The sequence below is a fragment of the Thalassophryne amazonica genome, chromosome 4 (genome assembly GCF_902500255.1).
Source record: "Thalassophryne amazonica chromosome 4, fThaAma1.1, whole genome shotgun sequence".
NCBI lineage: Eukaryota > Metazoa > Chordata > Actinopteri > Batrachoidiformes > Batrachoididae > Thalassophryne > Thalassophryne amazonica.
In genome coordinates, this window is record NC_047106.1 from 10,264,248 (window position 1) to 10,290,553 (window position 26,306).

The following is a 26,306-nucleotide window of genomic DNA, read 5'->3' on the forward strand; positions in this document are numbered from 1 at the left end:
TTTAAGACTAAAATATCCAAATGGAAACAGTTTGAAGCACATTAGAACAATTTGTGTTTTATGTCAAAAAGAGATTATTTTCCCAACTTAAATATTAGAAGTCAATTTAAACGATATTTATTCATTTATGGAAAGAGGATCATTTGAAGAGTTCATTCAAACTTATTGCAGATCCAAGCAATACTCATTTCTGTCATTCTTGCCTTATAACATGAAACTTAGTTTTTACGTTTTAAAAAAATTGACAATGTGTGCATGCGGTCCGTGTAGCGCACACACACGCACTCATCATGTCACAGAGAGCAGCCAGACCACAGGAATCAAAAACACTGCAAAAAAGCTGCAAAGAAGTTTCTTTAATGAAAAAAAAAACAATTAAATAATTCCATCACAAATGGTTCAGATCTCATTGATAAAACCTCCAAACATCTCGCGGAGAGCTGCAGGTTCTCTGCACTTTGGTTGATTATGTTAATTTTGGCGTTGATTGCGAAAGTTGATGGGTGGAGTAAGAATGTTGCAGCAATTACTGTGCTGATAGTAACCTGCCTGGACATGGTAATATGAAGGGCTTCATATTACCATGTCCAGAAAAAAAGTCTTTCTCTGGAAGAGATGTTACATTTGTAGTGTTTTTATTAATAAAGTCTAAAGGTTTTAAGGTTAAAACATTCATAGTTCTCAGTAAAAATGTCAACATACATGCAACAAAGTATTTTTTCAACATTAGAGGCTTCTTCTTCTTCATCTACAGAATCAAATCAAATCAAATCAAATCAATTTTATTTATACAGCGCCAAATCACAACAAACAGTTGCCCCAAGGCGCCTTATATTGTAAGGCAAGGCCATACAATAATTACGGAAAAATCCCAGCGGTCAAAACGACCCCCTGTGAGCAAGCACTTGGCGACAGTGGGAAGGAAAAACTCCCTTTTAACAGGAAGAAACCTCCAGCAGAACCAGGCTCAGGGAGGGGCAGTCTTCTGCTGGGACTGGTTGGGGCTGAGGGAGAGAACCAGGAAAAAGACATGCTGTGGAGGGGAGCAGAGATCAATCACTAATGATTAAATGCAGAGTGGTGCATACAGAGCAAAAAGAGAAAGAAACACTCAGTGCATCATGGGAACCCCCCAGCAGTCTAAGTCTATAGCAGCATAACTAAGGGATGGTTCAGGGTCACCTGATCCAGCCCTAACTATAAGCTTTAGCAAAAAGGAAAGTTTTAAGCCTAATCTTAAAAGTAGAGAGGGTGTCTGTCTCCCTGATCTGAATTGGGAGCTGGTTCCACAGGAGATGAGCCTGAAAGCTGAAGGCTCTGCCTCCCATTCTACTCTTACAAACCCTAGGAACTACAAGTAAGCCTGCAGTCTGAGAGCGAAGTGCTCTATTGGGGTGATATGATACTATGAGGTCCCTAAGATAAGATGGGACCTGATTATTCAAAACCTTATAAGTAAGAAGAAGAATTTTAAATTCTATTCTAGAATTAACAGGAAGCCAATGAAGAGAGGCCAATATGGGTGAGATATGCTCTCTCCTTCTAGTCCCCGTTAGTACTCTAGCTGCAGCATTTTGAATTAAGTGAAGGCTTTTCAGGGAACTTTTAGGACAACCTGATAATAATGAATTACAGTAGTCCAGCCTAGAGGAAATAAATGCAGGAATTAGTTTTTCAGCATCACTCTGAGACAAGACCTTTCTAATTTTAGAGATATTGCGCAAATGCAAAAAAGCAGTCCTACATATTTGTTTAATATGTGCTTTGAATGACATATCCTGATCAAAAATGACTCCAAGATTTCTCACAGTATTACTAGAGGTCAGGGTAATGCCATCCAGAGTAAGGATCTGGTTAGACACCATGTTTCTAAGATTTGTGGGGCCAAGTGCAATAACTTCAGTTTTATCTGAGTTTAAAAGCAGGAAATTAGAGGTCATCCATGTCTTTATGTCTGTAAGACAATCCTGCAGTTTAGCTAATTGGTGTGTGTCCTCTGGCTTCATGGATAGATAAAGCTGGTTATCATCTGCGTAACAATGAAAATTTAAGCAATGCTGTCTAATAATACTGCCTAAGGCAGGGGTGGGCATCGAGGGCCGAGACACTGCAGGTTTTCCATGCAACCATTCACCTCAGCAGGTGCGTTGCTGATGAGTTTCTCCTCTGAACATAAACACCTGGTTGTCAATGAAATCACCTGCTGAGACACCTGATCATTAATGAAATCACCTGCTGAGGTGACTGGTTGCACGGAAAACCTGCAGTGTCTCGGCCCTTTATGGCACATGATTGCCCACCCCTGGCCTAAGGGAAACATGTATAAAGTGAATAAAATTGGTCCTAGCACAGAACCTTGTGGAATTCCATAATTAACCTTAGTCTGTAAAGAAGATTCCCCATTTACATGAACAAATTGTAATCTATTAGATAAATATGATTCAAACCACCGCAGCGCAGTGCCTTTAATACCTATGGCATGCTCTAATCTCTGTAATAAAATTTTATGGTCAACAGTATCAAAAGCAGCACTGAGGTCTAACAGAACAAGCACAGAGATGAGTCCACTGTCTGAGGCCATACGAAGATCATTTGTAACCTTCACTAATGCTGTTTCTGTACTATGATGAATTCTAAAACCTGACTGAAACTCTTCAAATAGACCATTCCTCTGCAGATGATCAGTTAGCTGTTTTACAAGAATTTTTGAGAGAAAAGGAAGGAAGGTTGGAGATTGGCCTATAATTAGCTAAGATAGCTGGGTCAAGTGATGGCTTTTTAAGTAATGGTTTATTTACTGCCACCTTAAAAGCCTGTGGTACATAGCCAACTAATAAAGATAGATTGATCATATTTAAGATCGAAGCATTAAATAATGGTAGGGCTTCCTTGAGCAGCCTGGTAGGAATGGGATCTAATAGACATGTTGATGGTTTGGATGAAGTAACTAATGAAAATAACTCAGACAGAACAATCGGAGAGAAAGAGTCTAACCAAATACCGGCATCACCAGATACGTCTTTGGGATGGTTATGAGTATTTTTTTCTCTAATAGTTAAAATTTTATTAGCAAAGAAAGTCATGAAGTCATTACTAGTTAAAGTTAAAGGAATACTCGGCTCAGTAGAGCTCTGACTCTTTCTCAGCCTGGCTACAGCGCTGAAAAGAAACCTAGGGTTGTTCTTATTTTCTTCAATTAGTGATGAGTAGTAAGATGTCCTAGCTTTACAGAGGGCTTTTTTATAGAGCAACAGACTCTTTTTCCAGGCTAAGTGAAGATCTTCTAAATTAGTGAGATGCCATTTCCTCTCCATCTTACGGGTTATCTGCTTTAAGCTGCGAGTTTGTGAGTTATACCACGGAGTCAGGCACTTCTGATTTAAAGCTCTCTTTTTCAGAGGAGCTACAGCATCCAAAGTTGTCTTCAATGAGGATGTAAAACTATTGATGAGATACTCTATCTCACTTACAGAGTTTAGGTAGCTACTCTGCACTGTGTTGGTATATGGCATTAGAGAACATAAAGAAGGAATCATATCCTTAAACCTAGTTACAGCGCTTTCTGAAAGACTTCTAGTGTAATGAAACTTATTCCCCACTGCTGGGTAGTCCATCAGAGTAAATGTAAATGTTATTAAGAAATGATCAGACAGAAGGGAGTTTTCAGGGAATACTGTTAAGTCTTCAATTTCCATACCATAAGTCAGAACAAGATCTAAGATATGATTAAAGTGGTGGGTGGACTCATTTACATTTTGAACAAAGCCAATTGAGTCTAATAATAGATTAAATTCAGTGTTGAGGCTGTCATTCTCAGCATCTGTGTGGATGTTAAAATCGCCCACTATAATTATCTTATCTGAGCTAAGCACTAAGTCAGACAAAAGGTCTGAAAATTCACAGAGAAACTCACAGTAACGACCAGGTGGACGATAGATAATAACAAATAAAACTGTTTTTTGGGACTTCCAATTTAGATGCACAAGACTAAGAGTCAAGCTTCCAAATGAATTAAAGCTCTGTCTGGGTTTTTGATTAATTAATAAGCTGGAATGGAAGATTGCTGCTAATCCTCCGCCTCGGCCCGTGCTACGAGCATTCTGGCAGTTAGTGTGACTCGGGGGTGTTGACTCATTTAAACTAACATATTCATCCTGCTGTAACCAGGTTTCTGTAAGGCAGAATAAATCAATATGTTGATCAATTATTATATCATTTACTAACAGGGACTTAGAAGAGAGAGACCTAATGTTTAATAGACCACATTTAACTGTTTTAGTCTGTGGTGCAGTTGAAGGTGCTATATTATTTTTTCTTTTTGAATTTTTATGCTTAAATAGATTTTTACTGGTTATTGGTGGTCTGGGAGCAGGCACCGTCTCTACGGGGATGGGGTAATGAGGGGATGGCAGGGGGAGAGAAGCTGCAGAGAGGTGTGTAAGACTACAACTCTGCTTCCTGGTCCCAACCCTGGATAGTCACGGTTTGGAGGATTTAAGAAAATTGGCCATATTTCTAGAAATGAGAGCTGCTCCATCCAAAGTGGGATGGATGCCGTCTCTCCTAACAAGACCAGGTTTTCCCCAGAAGCTTTGCCAATTATCTATGAAGCCCACCTCATTTTTTGGACACCACTCAGACAGCCAGCAATTCAAGGAGAACATGCAGCTAAACATGTCACTCCCGGTCCGATTGGGGAGGGGCCCAGAGAAAACTATAGAGTCCGACATTGTTTTTGCAAAGTTACACACAGATTCAATGTTAATTTTAGTGACCTCCGATTTGCGTAACCGGGTGTCATTACTCCCGACGTGAATTACAATCTTACCACATTTACGCTTAGCCTTAGCCAGCAGTTTCAAATTTCCTTCAGTGTCGCCTGCTCTGGCCCCCGGAAGACAATTGACTATGGTTGCTGGTGTCGCTAACTTCACATTTCTCAAAACAGAGTCGCCAATAACCAGAGTTTGATCCTAGGTGGGTGTGTTGCCGAGTGGGAAAGCTTCTTCCTCACAGTCACCCAGTCGGACTGCTTTCCCGGCTGCTCGGGATCTGCTTGAAGGGAACTAATGGCAGCTAAGCTACCTTGGTCCGCACCGACTACAGGGGCCTGGCTAGCTGTAGAATTTTCCACTGTGTGGAGCCGAGTCTCCAATTCGCCCAGCCTGGCCTCCAAAGCTACGAATAAGCTACACTTATTACAAGTACCATTACTGCTAAAGGAGGCCGAGGAATAACTAAACATTTCACACCCAGAGCAGAAAAGTGCAGGAGAGACAGGAGAAGCCGCCATGCTAAACCAGCTAAGAGCTAGTAGCTGCGCTAAGCTAGCGGATTCCTAAAAACACACAAAGTGAATAATGTGTAAATAATTTAGAGGTGATTCAGCAGAGGGAGTGCTTTAGTTAAGGCACGTGAAGATTACACTGTGAAACAAATTGTTATCTAGTTAACTAGATCAATCTAACTGCGCAGATTAAACAGCTAACAGATACAGAAAAACACCGCTGTGCTCCGGAACAGGAAGTGATGCAATACCGCAGTGAGAGCCAACCACCAGTAGAGGCCAGAACATGGTCTAAAGTATGGACAAGCATTTGGGACGTGTCCACCACATGTCTTCTATTCATACGGCACATGACATGAGTGCAACGTAAGGGACGAGGGTACTAAGGTTTTCTCACCAAGTATGTCATGAGTATGTTTAGGTGTAAACAGTCTGTTATCTGTCATTGTCTTTCAGTTGTGCAGGTAGAAATTGTACATTACTCTGTTTATGACAGAGGTGAGAGGTTTTCTGGCAAGGGAGCAGTTAGACTAGTAGCATCCATACTTGTGTGATCATCTCAACAATTGCACCTTGTTTTGCATTGATTTCCTGATTTCTGTTTCTTCACCTTTTAAAAACCTGTTAAAAACCTTGTAACAGTTCAACTGGCCTAAGCAGTGGGTCACCCCTCTGCGTCTGGTCTGCTTGAGGTTTCTTCATCATGTGAGGGAGTTTTCCCTTACCACTGTCGGCTGTCTGCTTGCTGTCTGTGTTGGTAAGGTTAGACCTTACTTGTGTTAAGTGCTTTGAGGCAGCTTTGTTGTGATTTGGGACTATATAAAATGAAATAAATTGAAAATCCACCACAGCTCCCTGAGATGAAGCAGATGAGTCCTGCAACACCTCGATCCCTCCATTCATTCTGTTTCCTGCACACCCCCGCTCCTGAATGCTCCTGTGTGGAAGGGGGTGATCTCTGTCCCAGTGATCATTGGACAAGAGGCGGAGATCACCCTGGACAGGCTGCCAATCTGTTGCAGGGCCGACACTGAGACAAACACATTCACACCTGTGGCAGTTGAAAACTTCCGTTCACCTAACCTGCCTATTGTTGGAGGTTGAATGAAGCCAGAGCAACTGGAAGGAACCAAGAACATGCAAACTCCACACAGAAAGGACCAGGCAGGAATCGATCACATGATCTTCCAGCTGTGAAACAAGTGTGCTAACCACTAATCCACCATGCAGTGTTAATGCAACTCTGCTAAATCAAAGCTGCAAGACTAATCTGACTGACATCCGCCTGATTTATTCAGACAGAATGATTTGTAAATTAGAAATGAAATTCTTTTGGACAAGAAAATTTGAATGATCATCCTCTCATTGTTATGGCTACTTTTTATGTTGAAACAATATAATTTAGTCTGTCTTTTAAAAAAATGTATTTAGCTGTAACTTGTAGTTACTTTCTCCTCATGTTGATTTGTGTTTTATTGAAGCTGCAGTGTGCAGGGTGGAAGTGTGTGTATTAGCAGAAATGGAGTACTGGATTCATAACTACCTTTTCTTTAGTGTATAATTATCTGCAACTGGTTTTCACAAGGTTATAACGGGTTGAATGTTGTGTGCGGTGACGCCTGTGTGAACATACATCCAGTCAGGCAATGGAAGTCGAAAGGTTGAAAATCCAGCCATGATGAGTCTGCATGACCAGGCCTGTAGGGGGCACCCATAACAGCCACAGATGGCACAGCATCAAGTGCGAGTGCGACGGCATAGTCCTTACAAAGTTTTTGGAACTCCAACCAAAGTGTGGACACTTTGCAAACACTGCTCAAATGCTTGAAGCGGCTTCATCCTGGAAAAGACGCATTTCTTCAGCATGACGATGTTCATCCACACACAAGTTGAGAAACACAGGATGCATTGCAGCAGCCCAAATCTTACCACACCCGGCCTACAGTCTGGATCTCGCTCCATCCAACTTTTTTCCTTTTCCCAAGTTGAAAGAACACCTGAAGGGACACTGCTACACTAAAGCTGCAGAGGTGCAAGCAACTGTGTGTCAATGATGCCAAGAGAAGTCACTCGATTTCTCCACTGGCAGAATAGAAAAACTTGACCAGTGTTGGTGTAAATTGGTAGAAATGGAAGGTGACTACGTAGAAGAGAAATGGCACTGTCTGATAGAGAACATTCATGGATCTTACTTATTATTGAAATACTCATCTAGGAGGCAGAGCTTTTCTGAAGACCCTCATAAATGGAAGATGGCTCCCTCCTGAAGGCCATCATGTTGATACAGTAGCCCAAAAAGGACTTACTACTTCTTTAGCATTTTGCAAGGTGGCCGGAAGACTAAAATGAAAAAGAGGAATAGTAAATGGACTGCATTTATCATGTTTTCCATTGTGTAAGTCACAACTGTCAAAAAATGCCTCTTGAAGTGGAAAAACAAAGACATATCCTCAGCATACTTCTCCATATGTACTAAGACGGTCCCTGAGTCCTTCCTCTGCACAGGCATAAGCCATCTCAATCTCACCTCTCTGACTTTGTCTCCCACCTGAGCTGTCCCACTGACATTATGTTCGTTGCTAATGTTGTCCATCCTCATCACTCCCAAAGACAATCATAACATCTTTAGCTTTGGCTCCTGTCTTTTTCTTAGTGCCACAGTCTCAACATAGCTGGTCTCACTACTGTCTTGTAGACTTTCCCCTTCACTCTTGCCGTTGTCCTTCTATCACAAGTCACTCCAGCCACCTTTCTCCACCAACACGAGTTAAAAAAGGCATTAGTCAAAAAATACCTCCATAATCCCCCCCCCCCCCCAAAAAAAAATGCTTTATCATAATCCCTCACCCAGTAGGCAAAAAAATGTAAATTCAACATCAACTAATCAACATTTTCTGTCATCTAACCCTCAAGCAAACATCAAAGTTTTAATTGGTACGGATCAACAATCTTGAAAGTCACATCAATGACTGGCATCCCCTTAAAAAAAAATATGACAAGCCAACCTCCCGAATCCCTAGACCATGAAGTCCAGTTGTACATCCAGTGATTTGTTACCTGAAGACACCTACCTTTTATATATGCAATTATCAGCCACTGCAAGTATCACTGTCAATGTACATCATGTATATGTTGACCTTTCTGTATCTTTGTCAAAATTTGTTAAGTATACTAAGATTTTTGTTTTTTGTGTACTTGCCAGTCTCAAGTAACCATACTTTAAGTAGAATCTGATAGGTACATAACAAATTAATTGAAAGTAAACTCACGTATGTCTGTTTAAAAGTGCCGGTGAACTTAGGTAAAAATCAGGGTGACTTAAGTTTTCAAGGTCAAATAAAGATCGATTGCAGATATTGTTTCAAACCCAATTCAGTAACACAAATTTTCTTTAAAATTTTAGTAAATGCAAATTCAAGAAATATTTTTATACATCAAAAATCACTCCTCAGTCAAGTCTGTACATTGTAATATCTTTTGACAGTTAAATATGTATCACAACTCCTTGAAATTCTGGAAATTTGAAAGTTGAGGGACCTGAATATTTTCAGTTATTTCCTTTGTGGGAAACCCTGAATATCATTAGCAAGTATATTTTACCATTATTATTTAGTCTTACATTGATGGATGACCATGAACCTGCAGGTATGCTTGAGAACGGTGTAAAAGTTTTACATTTTTACATTCGGAATGCAGCATAAGGAGCTTACCCAAAGGAACTTCATGATTTATTTCATGTTTTATTAATGTTTTGGATTTTGAACCAAGCCCCCTCTCCCCCTGGATACTGTCTACTGGTTGCAATCTAACAAATTTACAAACGCTCATTGTTGTGAAATGAAAGTACGCATATTGCTCATCACAAGAGGAGGCCGGGAAGCACGAATCCCTGTCACCAACAGAACACAATTATCACTGGTGGCTGCATAATGCAGTCTGCAAATTCACCACTAGATGACACTAAATCCCGCACACTGTAGCTTTAAAAATGTTTGGAGAAGATGGGGTGCATCAGTGACTTTCTTTATTCGGTACAACACACAGTTATGTTTATGAAAATAAATCCAATGTTTTTATTATTATTTTTGTCAAAGCAGTATGAAATGGAAGCACATATTGAAATGCAAAATGGATTTTGTCGCCCTGATGAAGTGATATTTACAGTACATCAAAAATGGGGGAAAAAATTAATGCCGTGGTGCCATCATAACACATTATAGCACATCTCTGGAGTCAGATCCCGCCTGAGACAGGAGTCGTCCCCGGCGTAGGGGTAGAGATAGTCTGTGGGGCTGTAGTAAGGCACATACTCGGGGGTGGTGAGGTTCTCCTGCTGGGCCGGCCAGCAGGGCGGCAGGCAGTAAGAGTCCTGAAGCGTGCAGTGCTGATAGTGCAAGTGCTCTGAGGCCACGCCCACACAGCTGGACTCCATCCTGGTGGGCGAGTCATAGTAGGAGGAAGAGGAGGAGGAGAAGGAGTCCTGCGAGGAGTAGCTGTTGTGCTCCATGGGGCTGCAGAGCTTCAGCGAGTCTGGAGAGCAGGGAGCCTGAAAGAGGAGACGGCGTCAGTACGAACATCAAATTACAGCGCCAGCATTCCACGCTCGGCACGCTCTGACTGCTTTACCTGCACGTTTGTGCAACAGTTACAAATATCAGGAATATGCTGAAATAATTTCCTCCAAACCAAGATAAAGGGGCGGAGTCACAACATGAAAATATCTTTGTGTGTCATTGATCTGATATTTCACAGGGGAATTAACTTTTACTAAACTTGTAGAAAATGTTCATCCTGGCTTGCAAGAGATTAAAAAAATGGGAGAGGCGCTAGAATTTTCTGGATATTTCTTTTCTCATATTGTGGAATGGGTTGTTTTTTTTTTGTTTTGTTTTGTTTTTTGTTTTTTTTGCATTGGCACAAGACTGCCCTCTGAGTGCCCCGCTAGTTTCTACAGTACAGACGGCACTTTGGACGCGTTAGTTTCTGTATTTTTGTAATGTTGCGTATGTAATGTAAGTACATCACTTTTGAAGTAACATCCTATGTTTTGTCAGTGATTAGTCGTTGATTTTACATAAACTGAATTTCTAAATTTTGTGAGGGTCGGAGTTAAATTGACTCCGCAGGGAGTGCAAACATTACCATTCAAAACAGTGTTCAGCTCTATTGTGGTGTTAAATCATGTTGATCAACTCCATTAGAGTTGATATGACATTGACAAAACTCATTTACAGTGGTTTGGAGTGGGACCATAAGCACTCACTACAGAGTTAATTCAACTCTGCAAAATTTACAGTGTTGCTGGACAAAATAAGCTATGACAGGAAAAACGGGTCACACTTATTTAATGTCTTGTTTTTTTTTCTTTTTTTTTAACACTGGTGCTGAACAGTCTTGCAAATCTAGTTTTTCAGAATTGATCATATCAGTGTTGATTCAACTCTTTACATGTTATTGAACCCTAACTTGTCGTTTTAACTCTGATCGGGAAATGACTGATATTTCTATGGTGCTGTTTCTTCACAACCAGCAGGTTGTGGGTTCACATCAGTCCTGCTCTTTGTATGTTCCCATCATCAGATCCCAAGGAATTTGGACAGTGTAAAGTACTCTTTATAGTGTTGAAAATTACACTTAGTGGAGTTAAAATGTTGAACATTGAAGAAAAGTGTAGAATATATATGACTTGGATAGTGTTAATTTAACGCTGGAGTCGAACGTGTTCATAGGTTGTATAACACACTTTAACCATGCTGTGAGAGTTAATTTAACACTGAGTAAAGGTTAGTTGTTGAGCCAACATTAAGCTCCAGCTCTGTTGCTGTACTCGGTGCATCTGCAGTTGAAAGTAAAGCAGATTTCCTTGTTATGTTTTGGTTAAAACGATGACTCTGGCCTCGGTGTGAGTGTTCTCTTTAGTGCCCCTCTACTTTACACAACGCTGCATTACGAGACAAACAAATAAAATACAAACAATACAGCCTATCCATCCATCCATCCATCCATCCATCTTCTACCGCTTAGTCCAATTAAGGGTCGCGGGGGGCTGGAGCCTAAAATTGTCTGTAGGTGTGTGTGTCGGTGTGTCTGTGTTTAATTGTCTATTTGTGGCCCTGCGACAGACTAGCATCCTGTCCTGGGTGTACCCCGCCTCGCGCTCTATGACTGCTGGGATAGGCTCCAGCCCCCCCGCAATACAGCCTATTTTCATGAAAAATAAATTAGAGGAAAAGTTGCGAAAAAAAAACTGGTGCACAACATTTTGTACATATTTGTACTGAATAGGGCAGCGCAGTCTCGTTTGGGATGCGGGTGCTAAAAGGGTCAAATATGACGCATATGACAGAATTTCTCTACTTCCGGGGTACTAGCATTTTCAGTAAGGTTTTTAGCAAATTACAAAAAAGTGAAAATTCTAAGAAAAAGTGACGATGCGGTGGGAAAATGGATGTGTGTTGTGGTTTGTTTATGATCCGGAGCACAAACGTGTCGAGGTGGTTTTGCAGGTGCGAGAACGGAGCTACTCTGGTTAGCTGTGTAGGCTAACACTTACCGACACGACCTCTCCTACCTCCTCACCTTTTCTTCTCCACCGGGAACAAACAAGCAAAAAAAATAATAATAATTTTTGCGACTGCTTCGGTGATTGCAGCCAAAAACAAAACCGTACACCATTTATCTGTGTAAAGTTATGTTGTGTATATATTAAATGGAGGTCCCCGTAAGTGGTCAAATCCTATGATATCATGGAGGGTTCAAATGAGACTACAATCTCCAGTTGCATACACATCTCATGTATCCCACGTTTTTTCCACCAGGAGGCAGTGATGATATCATTAACCCAAAGATGGTGGATTATTCCAGCAAAAATAAGAAGTGGCAAGTGCGTTTTACCTTATTATGCTTATTCTAACACCAACCTTCTCCAAAAAGCACCATGAGAATATGTTGAATAGGAATATGTGACTGAAAATGGATTTTAAAATAATGGCTTATACCAAAAACTTTTCTTCCACTAAAATTATACATAATTTTTTTTAAACATATGATTTATTTTAAGAAGTTATATTAAATGGTTTCATGCATATGTTTAGTAACTCTACAGTATTGAGGGACAATTATTATTAAAATGACAAACTGTATTTTGCCTTAAATATTGCGTTGACTCAATGAAAATCCACTGAGTTAATCTGCAAAAACACAATTTCTTTCAAATAACATAACTGACTCAATTACATTTAGGAAAAGCCATTTGTTGAGTAAATCCAACAAAAGAGGATTCTTTAAAATCAGAAATTTAATTCTTTGAGTCTATTTTTCCTGTAATTCATGCTTTTGTACTGAAATAATTGTCATTTTTTTCAATAATCAGTCACTTATTTGGGTCAAAACAACAAATATGATTGAATTATGGCTTGTCAACGACCAAAACGTGTTGATTTTTTTTCCCACATTTTTAGATTACATTACATTATTTATCAATGCATTAAAAACAATGAAATTTTAGATGCATTCAAGAGCCAGTCTCAAATAAAATTAATAAACAGATGCTTCCCAAAAGGTCCATATCACCTATAATAAATGAGAATACAATTCTTGGGTAATTATAAAAAAAGTCCATTTTGCCTCCAATAAATGACAATACAATACCTGGGATTATAAAACGGTCTGCCTTATTTCACAGAGTGATTCAACATCACGAAATATATGTTAATCTATTGGTTACTGATATTGCCACGAAAAGTGCAATAGGGGAGCATGAATTTATTCCAATACATTCTGTGACGAGTGCACGAAATTGAAAGTGCTGCAGGAGGGTTTGGGGGATTTAGGGTTAGGGGTTAGGGGAAGGGGTGGTTAGGGTTAGGGGGAGGAAAAATTTGTGAGACTGGGTTGAAAAAGCTCCATATTGCCCTTAATAAATAACAACAAAACTGGGTTATAAGAACGTTCTAGCCCAGTTTCATGTTTTCTTCATGCCCCATCACGAAAAGTGCCACATTTTTGTGACACTTTTATTTTTTATTTTGCTATTTCTAATCCTCTCCCTTCTCCTTACTCTACCCATAGTGTAAGTGTCTCCTTTTCCCTAATAATAACCCTTAACCCCCCCCCCCCCCCGACCACCCCTCTTCACCCCACATTTTCTGCCCTTTCACAAAATGAATTTGTGCCCTGGTAACGAAAAGCATCCCATTTTCATGCTCCCATCACGAACCACTAGATGAATGTACTTTGCATAATGCAATCACAAACTGTTGTGAAGCTGGCTCCATATTGCGCATAATAAATGAAAATAAACTACTTCCACATAAATTATATTTCCATATTACTGCCATATTATTATTGTGTGTGTGTGTGTGTGTGTGTGTGTGTGTGTGTGTGTGTGTGTGTGTGTGTGTGCGTGTGTGCATGTGTGCGTGTATGGCTTCGATGACGGAGAAACTGGGGAGAGCTGACATTTTCTGTTTGGTCTGCTTACATATTTTGGGTCAAGGATGAACAGCGCGGAAACGGAAAGTTGACAAGACAAATATTTTTGGAGTAATTAGGGATATTAGGTATTAACAGTGAACAATGGACAGTGATAATTAAATTCTAGACTCGCATGCCATTCCAACAGTAAATCATCTATACTCAACAAAAATATAAACGCAACACTTTTGGTTTTGCTCCCATTTTGTATGAGATGAACTCAAAGATCTAAAACTTTTTCCACATACACAATATCACCATTTCCCTCAAATATTGTTCACAAACCAGTCTAAATCTGTGATAGTTTGCTGAGATAATCCATCCCACCTCACAGGTGTGCCATACCAAGATGCTGATTAGACACCATGATTAGTGCACAGGTGTGCCTTAGACTGCCCACAATAAAAGGCCACTCTGAAAGGTGCAGTTTTGTTTTATTGGGGGGGGGATACCAGTTAGTATCTGGTGTGACCACCATTTGCCTCATGCAGTGCAACACATCTCCTTCGCATCATCCGTGAAGAGAACACCTCTCCAATGTGCCAAACACAAGCGAATGTGAGCATTTGCCCACTCAAGTCGGTTACAACGACGAACTGGAGTCAGGTTGAGACCCCGATGAGGATGATGAGCATGCAGATGAGCTTCCCTGAGACGGTTTCTGACAGTTTGTGCAGAAATTCTTTGGTTATGCAAACCGATTGTTTCAGCAGCTGTCTGAGTGGCTGGTCTCAGACGATCTTGGAGGTGAACATGCTGGATGTGGAGGTCCTGGGCTGGTGTGGTTACACGTGGTCTGCGGTTGTGAGGCTGGTTGGATGTACTGCCAAATTCTCTGAAACGCCTTTGGAGACGGCTTATGGACGTCGCCTGGAAGCGCTGCGCGATGTCCCGCTCCGTGGGAAGTCCTTACACCGACAGAAACACCCCATAATCTCTCATCAGCCGTTAAACTTTTCACTGAAAACCAGCTTAATTTCTCGAATAGTGTCCACTCGGATATTCCTCACAGGTCCAGAAAAATTTTTGATAAAGCAATGCGCGCCGTCTCAAGCAGCGTGTGAAACAAAGGAATTCAGCCGAGAGGGCTGGACCACATCTCACTCAAGGCCTGCCCACAGGGAAATGACGACACCGACACGCGTGAAAAAACTCATGCATGCGCACGAGGGTTCAAGCATGATTGATGTAATCGCACGTCATTCAAATCCATATAGTTAAAAAAAAGGTGTCAGTTTCTTATCTAATAGACCTCGTACAACAGCGTTCCTGCCAATATCCAGCAACTTCGCACAGCCATTGAAGAGGAGTGGACCAACATTCCACAGGCCACAATTGACAACCTGATCAACTCTATGCGAAGGAGATGTGTTGCACTGCATGAGGCAAATGGTGGTCACACCAGATACTGACTGGTATCCCCCCCCAATAAAACAAAACTGCACCTTTCAGAGTGGCCTTTTATTATGGACAGTCTAAGGCACACCTGTGCACTAATCATGGTGTCTAATCAGCATCTTGATATGGCACACCTGTGAGGTGGGATGGATTATCTCAGCAAAGGAGAAGTGCTCACTATCACAGATTTAGACTGGTTTGTGAACAATATTTGAGGGAAATGGTGATATTGTGTATGTGGAAAAAGTTTTAGATCTTTGAGTTCATCTCATACAAAATGGGAGCAAAACCAAAAGTGTTGCATTTCTATTTTTGTTGAGTGTATATATTAAAAGCCAAGTGGCCTCTGTATACGTCTGTGCATGTGTGTAACTTCAGTCATGGAGAAACTGGGGTGAGCTGACAGTTGCTGTTGACTATGCTTCTGTATTTTCCGTCAAACTAGAGCCTGTGGATCCTCGCGGGCAGTGCTCTTGTGGTAAATAAGTTAGAATTTGAGGTTACTGGTCAGTGATTTGGAGCTCTATGGCCAAGTGGTTAGTGGGCTTGTTTCCAGAGCAGATCAAGACCACACCTGCTCCTTCTGTAACATGGAGCGACAGCAGGAAGGGTATCTGGGGTGAAACTTGTGCCAAATCAACATGTAGATCCACAAATGACGTGTGGCGACCCCAAGTGAGGAAAAAGGGGAGAAGCTGAAGGAATTTACTCATTTGAAGCTGTCTGGGATCTTTAGAACAGACTGTAGTTTTTACGATCTTTGGACATTTTATTCTTCTGCAAAGAAAACGTTGGTCACCTTTAACCTGAATGTTTAAACTCCTTCAGCAGCACATGAATAAGAAATTAGAGTGTATTAGCATTAAATCAGGTCTAAACTTTTTAAAATTCATTATTTACACGTTAATAATCATTAACATTAATATAAATTTGTCTCATGGACAAAACGTCACTTTTCTGCTGTGTGTGTGATGAAATGTGCGCAGCTTTTTTGTTTGTTTGTTAGTTTGTTTTTTATGGAGCTTGGTTACCAGGGAAACGTACCATTCCGTGACCATAGAAGTCCGCGTCAGAGGAGAGTCCGTGGCACCACGACAGCGGAGCTGCGGGAGGCAGCGGCGGCGGCGGCGGCGGCATGGTGGCGCTGTAGGGGCTGCCGCAGGTGTTGTTACCGCAGTATCCGTTGCCGGGCAACATGTCCCCAAACTGCTGCTGGCTGTCACTAACGCCGCTCTCCTGCATCTGGATGCTGCACGAGCCGTCCGGCACAGGGAACGAGGCGGTGCGCAGCTGCAACTGTGGCGCACCGCACGCGCTCCCGTCCTGCGTGGGCAGGATGGCAGGCGCGTCCACGCAGTGACCTACCAGAGCAAAATCAGAATAAGTGTCCACACTTGGTTACCCATTACGCACGGTCCTGTCGGCTTTTACACGTCACTTTAACCTGCATTTCAAATTTAAAGCGGCTCATATTTCTCCCGGACACTTAAATAAGAACGCACGTGCACAAAGACGCACGCGGTGTGTGCAGCGCTGCGTACAGTGCGCAGGAAGACATTTAAATAAGCCTAGGCTATAAGTTTGACAGTGATGTCATAAGATCATCAGCCAGCACATTTGAATGTACCACGTTTATAAGAAGGAGCGTGCACGCATCTGGCAACACAGATTTGCTTTCCAGTGTGGGTCTCGTGAGTTTCTCCTGGTTGAAGGGAGTTTAGTAGGTCAATGCATGCAAACTGTGTGCAACTTTGATTCTCAGTCCAATTAATGCGCTTTACGCAGGGATTTTGTGTGCCTGTGCGCATGTTATTTTTGACATATACACATTGAAATTGAAATATGTAGCCAAACTCTTTTCTCGTTATGTTGAATACTTCTGCTTTCAGACTCCTGTTATTTTGCTTTTAATAAGAATTAGTGGTGCTACTGCAAACTTACCTGGCAAAGTGGAGGCACAATGATCCTGAAACTCCAGGCAGCTCTGGGGAATCTTTGCGTCAGAACAAGGAACGAGATAGAAGAAAGCGGATTATTTTCTTGGACATATAATTAGTTTATTTATTATGAGGAAATTTTGGTGTTACACAGCTGTTTAGACCATTTGAAACAAAGACTTTCGGGAAAGGGTGTCAGTTTTTAGTTTTATGTATTTCACTTTTTTTTTTACAGTGATGAACAGTTTATTGCTATTGTCGGGTGTTTCCTGCTTTGTGAGACAGTGAACACTGAAGATGTGAAAGAGAGAGACAGGGAGGGGTGGTGGGTTGAGGGCGGGGTACCGTCTTCTGTTCTTTGCTGTTTGCCTCGCGGGCTCTGTGTCTCTGCAGCAGCTCTTTGACTGTGGTCTTCACTCGGACGCCCTGGTACACTCTGGGTTTGTCTGAGCGGAGAGAACAGCAGCTGTCGTGTTTAGTAAACTCACACACACGCACGCACGCACCCACACACGCACTCCATTTCCCCGACCTCGCAATCCCACAATCACTATTTTTCCAATTTGGAATAAACAATAAAAAATACCAAAGTCTCATACTTTGTGTCCAGTATAGCATTGCATTTATTATTATTATTATTATTATTATTATTATTATTATTATTATTATTATTATTATTATTATTATTATTATTATTATTATTTCAAAATGTTTGTTATAACGTTTGTTGTGGTTTCATTTGATTTTTCTTTATAAGTCAAACTGTATCTTAGAACAAACTGTCCTTTAAATTCACGCGAAGCAATTCATTTCACTGTCCAAACTTATGTTCGAAACCGCGGTGCGTAAAAGCGCATTGGCACCGTGCGTACGAGCGGATTGTCCTGGACTCAGAACCGCCACAGGAATTCGGGTCGTCGCTCTATCTTTACGGCCCCACACGACAAGGCGGCTCCTATTACTCCGTCTGCAGGCTGCGAATTCCTGCAGGAGCGCCGCTTCCGACAGCCACCCCGCCCACAGCAGGAACAAAGGAAAAAACGCTCCAAAAATGTACGAACGTAAGTAGATTTCTGATCGTATAATCAGCGCGTAAATGTTGGAAGTGACAAAGGTGAGTTCTGTGCATAAGATAAAATGCGTTAAAGACCGTTTGTTGGATGTGAGATCAAATTTTCCGGGCTTCCGCGTAAAACGGATCAGAGTGCCATAACAAAGAAAGAGGCTGAAATTGGACTCGGGTCGGTTACAAAACATTCTCACTATTTTATTGACAGTTGTCTCTGTGATTTACATGTAAGTACAGCAGGTGATTCGAAGTGACGAGAAAAATATTTTATCGCGGTAAACGAGCGAAGAGTATCAACGAAAACTGTTTAGTCGTTACGCACATCGGTTCAATGTGAGCGTTTAATAGGTTTGAAGGAAGTGGAGCGTCTAAATCAAAGATTTTCTTTGGGAAAATCCACCATTGTGCTGCGTAAAATTCAACTTTAACGTTCTAATCGCTGTATTCAAATAACTTTTCCTTCCCATAAGTATGTTAAATGCGCTCACTGTACTAATTTGAAGTATTCTTTCTAAGGGAAAAGTTTGAGTAAAGAATCGTTCGCAGTCACGTGTAATTTGGGGCTTAAGGCGGAATTTAAGCGTCGAAAATGCGATTTGATAAGAGACGAAGCCTCGTCTGCGAAACCTCATCTAATAAATATTCATACGGCTAAATACTAGTTCATGATTTGTCTTAAATGTGGCAAATAGAGAGCCAAAATGTCAGACACATCCCACTCCAAGCCGCTTCCTGCGATAACGTCCTCTTTACGCACAGGCAGGACGGGTGAAATAAAGGTTAATTCTCATTATAAAAATGACGTTTTAAACTATAAATCAAACACAACTCCATCAAAGTTGAGCTGTTTGATTGGGAAAAGTCGACTTTTGCAATCCTCTCATTATCTAACAGGTGCCGCAAATAATCAGATATTTATCATTTGTAATAAATATTTAACATTTCACCTTTTGTATGGTTGATATTATTTTAAAGTTCTGATTCAGTGAAGTACTGTGGATTTTTCTTCCATTTTCCACGTGCTTCTTATTTGTTTTTCGTTTTGGGGCTCTAAACATCTTTTTTTTTTCCCCACCTCTTCTTTATTTGTTTAACAGGAGAAAATGCTTCCAAAATTCATTTTCATCTGAAGATCCGACGTCAACTCACCAGACATGACTGCTGAGATGAAGAAAGGCTCCCTGGAGAATACCTGTGGGACTCCACAACGTCCTTTTGTGCCTCAGTAAAAATGGCCAAGAACGAAATTTGTGCAAAAGTCTCCAAAAATCTCTCCACAAATGTGTTCCAGCAGCATCAGAGCATACAACAATATTGTAATAAAGCTGGGGACATATTAGTTTGAGAATTTCTTCCTCGATCCCTACTATTTAAAACCCCAAGAACTCAATGATTTGACAATGATTTGATTGCGCGTTACTTTCAATTTGAATATTCAGAGGCTACTCATTTTTATCGGTTTTTCCACAAAATTCACAACACACAACCCTTGTAAAAGCTGTACTTTAATATATCATCCTATAATTTTACATTTTTACCAAAAATAAACCATACTTTCGTTAATTTCATCTTCCTTTTGTGATATCACAGCATCACACCCACTCATTAGGCTGTTCAGCTCTGCAGCTTGATGCGCGCATCTTCGGCACCCTGCGCGGCCGCATGTGTGCGGACGGACGCGCACTGCGCCTCCGCACACGCAACAAAGTGCGCAAAGAACGTTTTTAATCTTTATTTCCAACAAAAAGAGCATAAAAGTGGACTAGGGGGGTGTGGCAAAGGCTCAGCAGCCATCTTTGGCCTGCAGGTGCTGTGTGCGCACTCACCTGCTCCATCACCTTGGAAACATCAGCTTTTTGGTCAATAAAGCAAAAATTAATTACAGACTAATCAGATAATCAATCCATAAATCATCCCATTAATCACTGTAAATAGTTTTAAAGGCGAACACACTGACTTTCTTTTAATATTAATCCAGAACATCAAACGGCAGCGTCGCCACACTGTGCGTAAATTCTTCATTCATGTTCACGTTTTCATATTCAGGGTTTGACACGCGACCAGAAACATTCGAAATATTATTTTATAAGAAACAGAGTCACATCTACACATATGCAATCAATAAATCCCATAGTATTGCACCTTAAGACTAAATTCACGAATAACTAGATGAGCACTCATACCTCAGCTCAGAAACAGTAATACCTCTGCTAACCAACAGAGGGCAGTCTCAACTTCGATTTATTCCCTTCAGATATTATGACACCATAAATTGACTATTGTCGCAAAACCAGCCGACAAAATATGAAAGATGATGAATAATGATCATTGTAATATTTACACTGCAAGAACACTTGTTATTTTGATTTAGATTTATTTTAACTATTATTATTATTATTAATATATCAATGCCATAATGCTTATTGATTCTTGTAATAATCACAGAATTCCCTATCCAACATTAATATTGATCAAGTTCAATATTAATTTACATAATATTGGGTTGTTGAAATGGAAGGAGTATTTTATACCCCCCACCACCACCACCACTTCAAAAGTATAAATAAACAAGAAGTTTAGATTTTTTTCTTTATGATTAATAATAAGAGGATTTGATCATTACTGCAGTGACTGTTGATATTTGTAAACAATTTTCAGCAACACATTTTTCTCTGTTTTAAATTAGTACCAGGATGAGTAAAATTTATTTCCCAACAAAAAATTAAATATGTGGCTCATTGTTTATTATTCTGTACTGTGATTAATTTTGCAAATAAGTGTTATAGAGAATTTTTACTCTGAGATTTTCGCTTTTTTTTTTTTCTTCATGCAGCACGTTCTTTGTTGGTTTGGTTGTTAATAGAAATAATATTTGTGACCGAGCAACAAATTTCAACATTTTGCTTTAATTTATTTATTGATCTAGTGGCCAAATGGTTCGCGCACTTGGTTTCAATGTGGAAGGTTCCTGGTTCAAGCCCCACCCCTGCCACATTTCTCCATGTGGAGTAGCATCAGGAAAGGCATCTGGCGTAAAACTTGTGCCAAAATCAACATGTAGCTCCACCTTGGACCTGCTATGGTGACCCTGAGTGGAAACAAGAGAGCAGCTGAACTGACTTAATACAAAAGGTAAATAAATAAAGTAAGAGTATTCACTAAATTCACACTGTCCCGTCAGGTCACCACACCACAGACCCACTCCCAGTTCCTGGATGGCAACCACCCAGGCAGAAAACTGGCACATCCCCACGTCTCTTAGGTAAACATTCCTCCATCCACTGCAGCCAGGTGAAATGTGGGTGTGTCCTTGGCCTTCTGCAGTTGCTGCACAGCAAAATCACCAGTGTTAAATTTATACTGCCAGTGTAAAATTAACACTGACAGTGTCTATATGGGTCCACACTGGGTCAGTGAGGAATATATAGACACTGTCAGTGTTAATTTAACACTGGTGATTTTGCTGTGTGGAGTCTTCATCCAGAGCTGCTGTGAACCACTTGGGTGCGGGGGGTGGGTGGGGGTGGGGGGGGGGTGCCTTTGTGTGTGTGGGGGGGGGGGGGGGGGGGGGGGGGGGGGGGGTGTTAAATGTTTTCTCATTTAATCCAAATATAAATATATGTTCAGTGTTGTTTCAAAGAATAAAAATCAGGTTAGAAAAATAACAGATTATAATAAAAAAAAAGCATGCATCTGAGTAGACACATAAGCCACCCCCCCACCAACACACACACACACACACACACACACACACACACACACACACACACACACACACACACACACACACACACACACACACACACACACACACACACACACACACACACACACAGTACCAGCCCAGTCTCATGTTTATTATGCCGTCATGGAATGCATCACGTTTTTGTGACACGGTCAAGTTTAGGTGACTATTTTTAACCCCAGTCCCAGCCCCGTGCCACCCCAAATTTTGTGATACCGTCATGAAAATCTAACACATTTCACAACGGTATCACAAACTAATAGATTAAATCACTTTTCGTGTTGCCATCTTGAACTTGGTGTGAGGTCGAGTTGGGACGTACCTGACAAACTTATGGTCGGTGAAATAAGTAGGCAGCAAGCTGAGAAGATCTGAGATGTTATATTTTAAAAATAGTCAATATCTGTTCTTAGTACATAACTGCTAGCACGAGTTACTGTCAAAGTCAATAACATTAAAGTCTACAAAGCATTTAGCTTGCAGCTAACATTATTTGGGGAGGTGGTGGTCTGGAGGTTAGAGAGGGCGGCTCGAGACCAGAGGATCCTCTGTTCGATGACACGTCAGACAGGAAACTTGCCGATAAGGACTCTTGTGCAAAGTCATTAATCCCCAAGTTGCTCGTGATGTTTGGTTAAGCTGAACGCCTTGAATGGCAACTTGCTGACTGTGTGTGTGTGTGTGTGAGAATCTGAGGCATCATTGTAAAGCACTTTGAGCATTTGCATCAGATTGAAGAGCGCTACAGCAACGGGGTCCACTGACCAAATTCAAATTTATGTATTTTGATTCAGGTCACCTGGACTTGTTTGGTACATTGAAGATGTTTTGCTTTTATTCCAGAAAAGTCTCATCAGTTTTTGTTGAAGGCTGAACTATCTTAATGAAACTACTGACCTCACACAACTTACTTGACTATCATGACCTGGATGACTGCGAATCACCACAGACGCCATGTTTAATCTTTCGTTAGATTCGTTTGGAACAGAGTGGTAATCCTGGCCCACTGAGTTAGGAAGGATGTTTTAATGAGATACACTCATAAAATTATTCAATGACTGAATGCTGAACAGGATAAATATGTGGGGCCAGATATACAGTTGTGCTCAAAAGTTTACATATCTGGGCAGAATTTATGTTTTTTGGCCATTTTTCAGAGAATATGAATGATAACACGTTTTTTTTTTTTTCACTCATGGTTAGTGGTTGGGTGAAGCCATTTATTGCCAAACAACTGTGTTTGCTCTTTTTAAATAATAATGACAGCAGAAAGGACCCAAATGACCCTGATCAAAAGTTTACATCCCCCTGTTCTTAATATCGCATGTTGGCCCCTTTAACGTCACTGACAGCTTGGAGTTTTTTGTGGTTGTTGTGGACGAGGCTCTCTGATGGTGAAGCTGAATATGTCTTGGGCTTTATTTACATTAATTACAAAGAAATACAAACAGTATGGCACTCCGTAGTAAATCTGCATGGAATAGACAGTTCTCAAAAACTGTGCAAGAAGGAGAAGCATGAGGAAAGCCACCAAGACACCCAGACAGCCCAGAAGAAGCTACAGGCTTCTGTGGCTGTGACTGAAGAAATTGTGCACAGTGCATGTTTTGCATGTTGTATCACCAGTTATACAGCTTCATGATGAAGTGATACCGAGGAGGATTTTCTGAAAAAGAAGACCTGAAATTTTAGCCAGAAGGTACATCTGAGATACAAGCCTAGATTTGATGTGTTTTGGTGAAAGAATATCTTTCTCCGCTCTTTTCCACAATGAAGCTGAGTGGTGATGCAAATCGCAAAACTTCATCCACAACGACCACAAAAGACTCCAAGCTGTCAGTGATGTTAAAGGGGCCAACACACGATATTAAGAACAGAGGGATGTAAACTTTTGATCAGGGTCATTTGGGTCATTTCTGTTGTCATTATGATTTAAAAAGAGAAAACAGATGTTTGACAATAAATGGCTTCACCCAACTAACCATGAGTGAAAAAAAGTTTTGTGTTATCATTCATATCCTGTGTAAAATGGCAAAAAAAAAATAAATAAAAATAAATAAATAAATATATATATATATATATATATATATATATTCTGCAAGAGTATGTAAACTTATGAGCACAACTGTATTTATTGGGTACAAATTATGTACAAAATTGTATTGAGTTCATCCAAATGAGTGATGTTTTGAGTGTGAATAAATTAATGCGTATTGGTGATACATCTGGTGATGTGTCACAGAAGTCAAAAATCGGCCATGTGAGGCCTAAATTATGTTTGTAGCAGGAGAATTTCAGTCGGCACAGTTACAGATCTGTAGGACTGTTTAGGGCGGCACGATGTCACTGTTGCCTCATAGCAAGAAGGTGATGAGTTCTCTGCCTGCCTGGTCGTCCCACATCCAAAGGCATGCAGTTTAGGACAACCGGTGACTCTAAATTGACCTTTAACTGAGAATGTTTGTGTCACCCTGAATAATAAGCAGGTTCAGAAGATGGATGGATGGATGGATGTTTAACATGAAACCTTAAAGACAAAAACTTAATTTTACACAATATGACTCCTTTAAAATAAATTTTATTTGATCAAAAGATTCATTTTGACTGCTTTTATTGTCAAATCTGCCCACTGAAAGTTTAAACCTGAATAAAAATGAATAAATAAACAAATAAACACTTGGTTAATTTCAGTTAAAGGCGTTAAATCATTTCCATTGTCTTTGAAACAGTTAACTCGTGTAAAATGCGTTCACAGTGACATGTGGACTTCTGACTTTATTGAGGTTGAATTGTGGCCTGTGGCCCTTAAAACCCCAGAGGACCCCAGAGAAGAGCAATAAAGCACTGCAGACATCCTGCTGTCATTCTGTTGACTCTTAAGGCTCATCATAAAACATTTATTTGCTGTTGCTTATAATTTAATATTTTTTACCTCAATAGAGATTTGTTTTATGGATGTTTAAATTTGATTTTTATTATTATTATTATTATTATTATTATTATTATTATTATTATTATTATTATTATTATTATTATTATTTTATGTCCTGTGTTTTGGATGTGTTACTATAAAGAGCACTTTGATTATTTTTTTTCCTGAAAGTGCTTCATAATAACAATAATAATAATAATAATAATAATAATAGTAATAATAACAATAATAATTAGTATTATTTAATTAATTTGTTCAATTTTATTATTTGTACTGTTGTTATTTTGTTGTCGTTGTTGTTGTTCTCCACAGCATTTTGGTGGGTGACAGTATGGGGCAGATGTAACATTTCTGCCAAAACTTCCAAATCAAGCATTTTGATGAGCATTAGTGGTTATTACCATGATGTTATGACTCATATTATTTACTTTTCCTCTTCAGTCTTTGTAAGTTGAAGGTCGATCACTCATGTTAATAGATTTCATATCAACTTGCCAATTAAATGTTTTGGAATGCAAAGTATATGTGTTATTTTTACACACTTTTATCCCTCAAGCAACTGAGCTATTTTATCAACTAATATGACTGAGTGGGGTTATTTATAACCTCACTGAATTTATATTGGAATACTTCTATAAAAATGATTCTTTTAGGGCTCTTCATATTTATTTCTCTCTCTAATATATTTGTCCATCATCCTTTTCATCCTCACTCTGGGCATCAAGGATCAGTCTCAGTGCTTGTGCAGCTGTAAATGTTGCTGTTCTACATATGTTGGGTAGGCTTCCCTGCAAAACAGTCAAATATAATAATTAGAGTTGGAAAATTACAATACCAGCTGAAGCTATCATGTCAAACATCTCATAGATCTTCTGCGGGGTCATAATTGACTCTGCACAAGATTGGATTATACTTGCCACACTGATCGGCCGATTCTTGTGAAGTTCTATGAACAAATGCAGGACAAACAGACAAACACATGGTAGGAAACTTTTTTCTGATTAAAAGTAGAAAAATGGTGAACAAAATGATATCCCCGGGGTCATAGATGACCCCACTTGGTCACTTGAGGGTAAAGACCATTATGACCAAGATTAGATCACATTTTCTTGTGTTGTTATTTATATTGTTGTTAGTAATGGCAGCAGAATTGATATTTCTTAAAATTTCTAAAATCTCATCCAGATAAACATTAAGTGACATCCTGTGCACCGTTTATCAGTGAGAAATATTAACAGTATCAGTGGCAGTAATTGTTGTTGAAGCATTTTTACTTAAACAAAACATTTACAAGGTGAAAAACGTACTTGGCTTGTTGGACATTTTGAATCTACGGTGGTAAAAAGCAGTTAGTGTGCTGCCTTCTAACCAGAAGGTCCCCCAGTTCAAGTCCCGCTCATGCGCTATTCTCCATGTACATCTGGAGCCATCAGCAACCGCATCTGAAGTCCAACCTGGACCAA

General features: G+C 40.2%; 1 protein-coding gene across 1 annotated transcript; it reads right to left on the bottom strand.

The window, feature by feature from the left end:
* Positions 1-9,269: 9,269 nt before the first annotated feature.
* colca2 (colorectal cancer associated 2) lies at positions 9,270-19,585 on the bottom strand. Its single transcript, XM_034169063.1, has 5 exons — positions 19,316-19,585; positions 17,443-17,543; positions 17,102-17,153; positions 16,205-16,521; positions 9,270-9,833 (listed from the first exon to the last, which is right to left on the bottom strand). The coding sequence occupies exons 1-5, from the start codon at positions 19,320-19,322 to the stop codon at positions 9,492-9,494; spliced, it is 819 nt and encodes a 272-aa protein (XP_034024954.1). The 5' UTR covers positions 19,323-19,585; the 3' UTR covers positions 9,270-9,491.
* Between the last annotated feature and the right edge of the window lie 6,721 nt (positions 19,586-26,306).

Coding starts and splice junctions, on each gene's coding strand:
- colca2 (XM_034169063.1), bottom strand. Junction 16,522..17,101: donor TTGTGCCTCCACTTTGCCAG/GTAAGTTTGCAG, acceptor TTGCTCTGGTAG/GTCACTGCGTGGACGCGCCT. Junction 9,834..16,204: donor ACTTCTATGGTCACGGAATG/GTACGTTTCCCT, acceptor CTCCTCTTTCAG/GCTCCCTGCTCTCCAGACTC.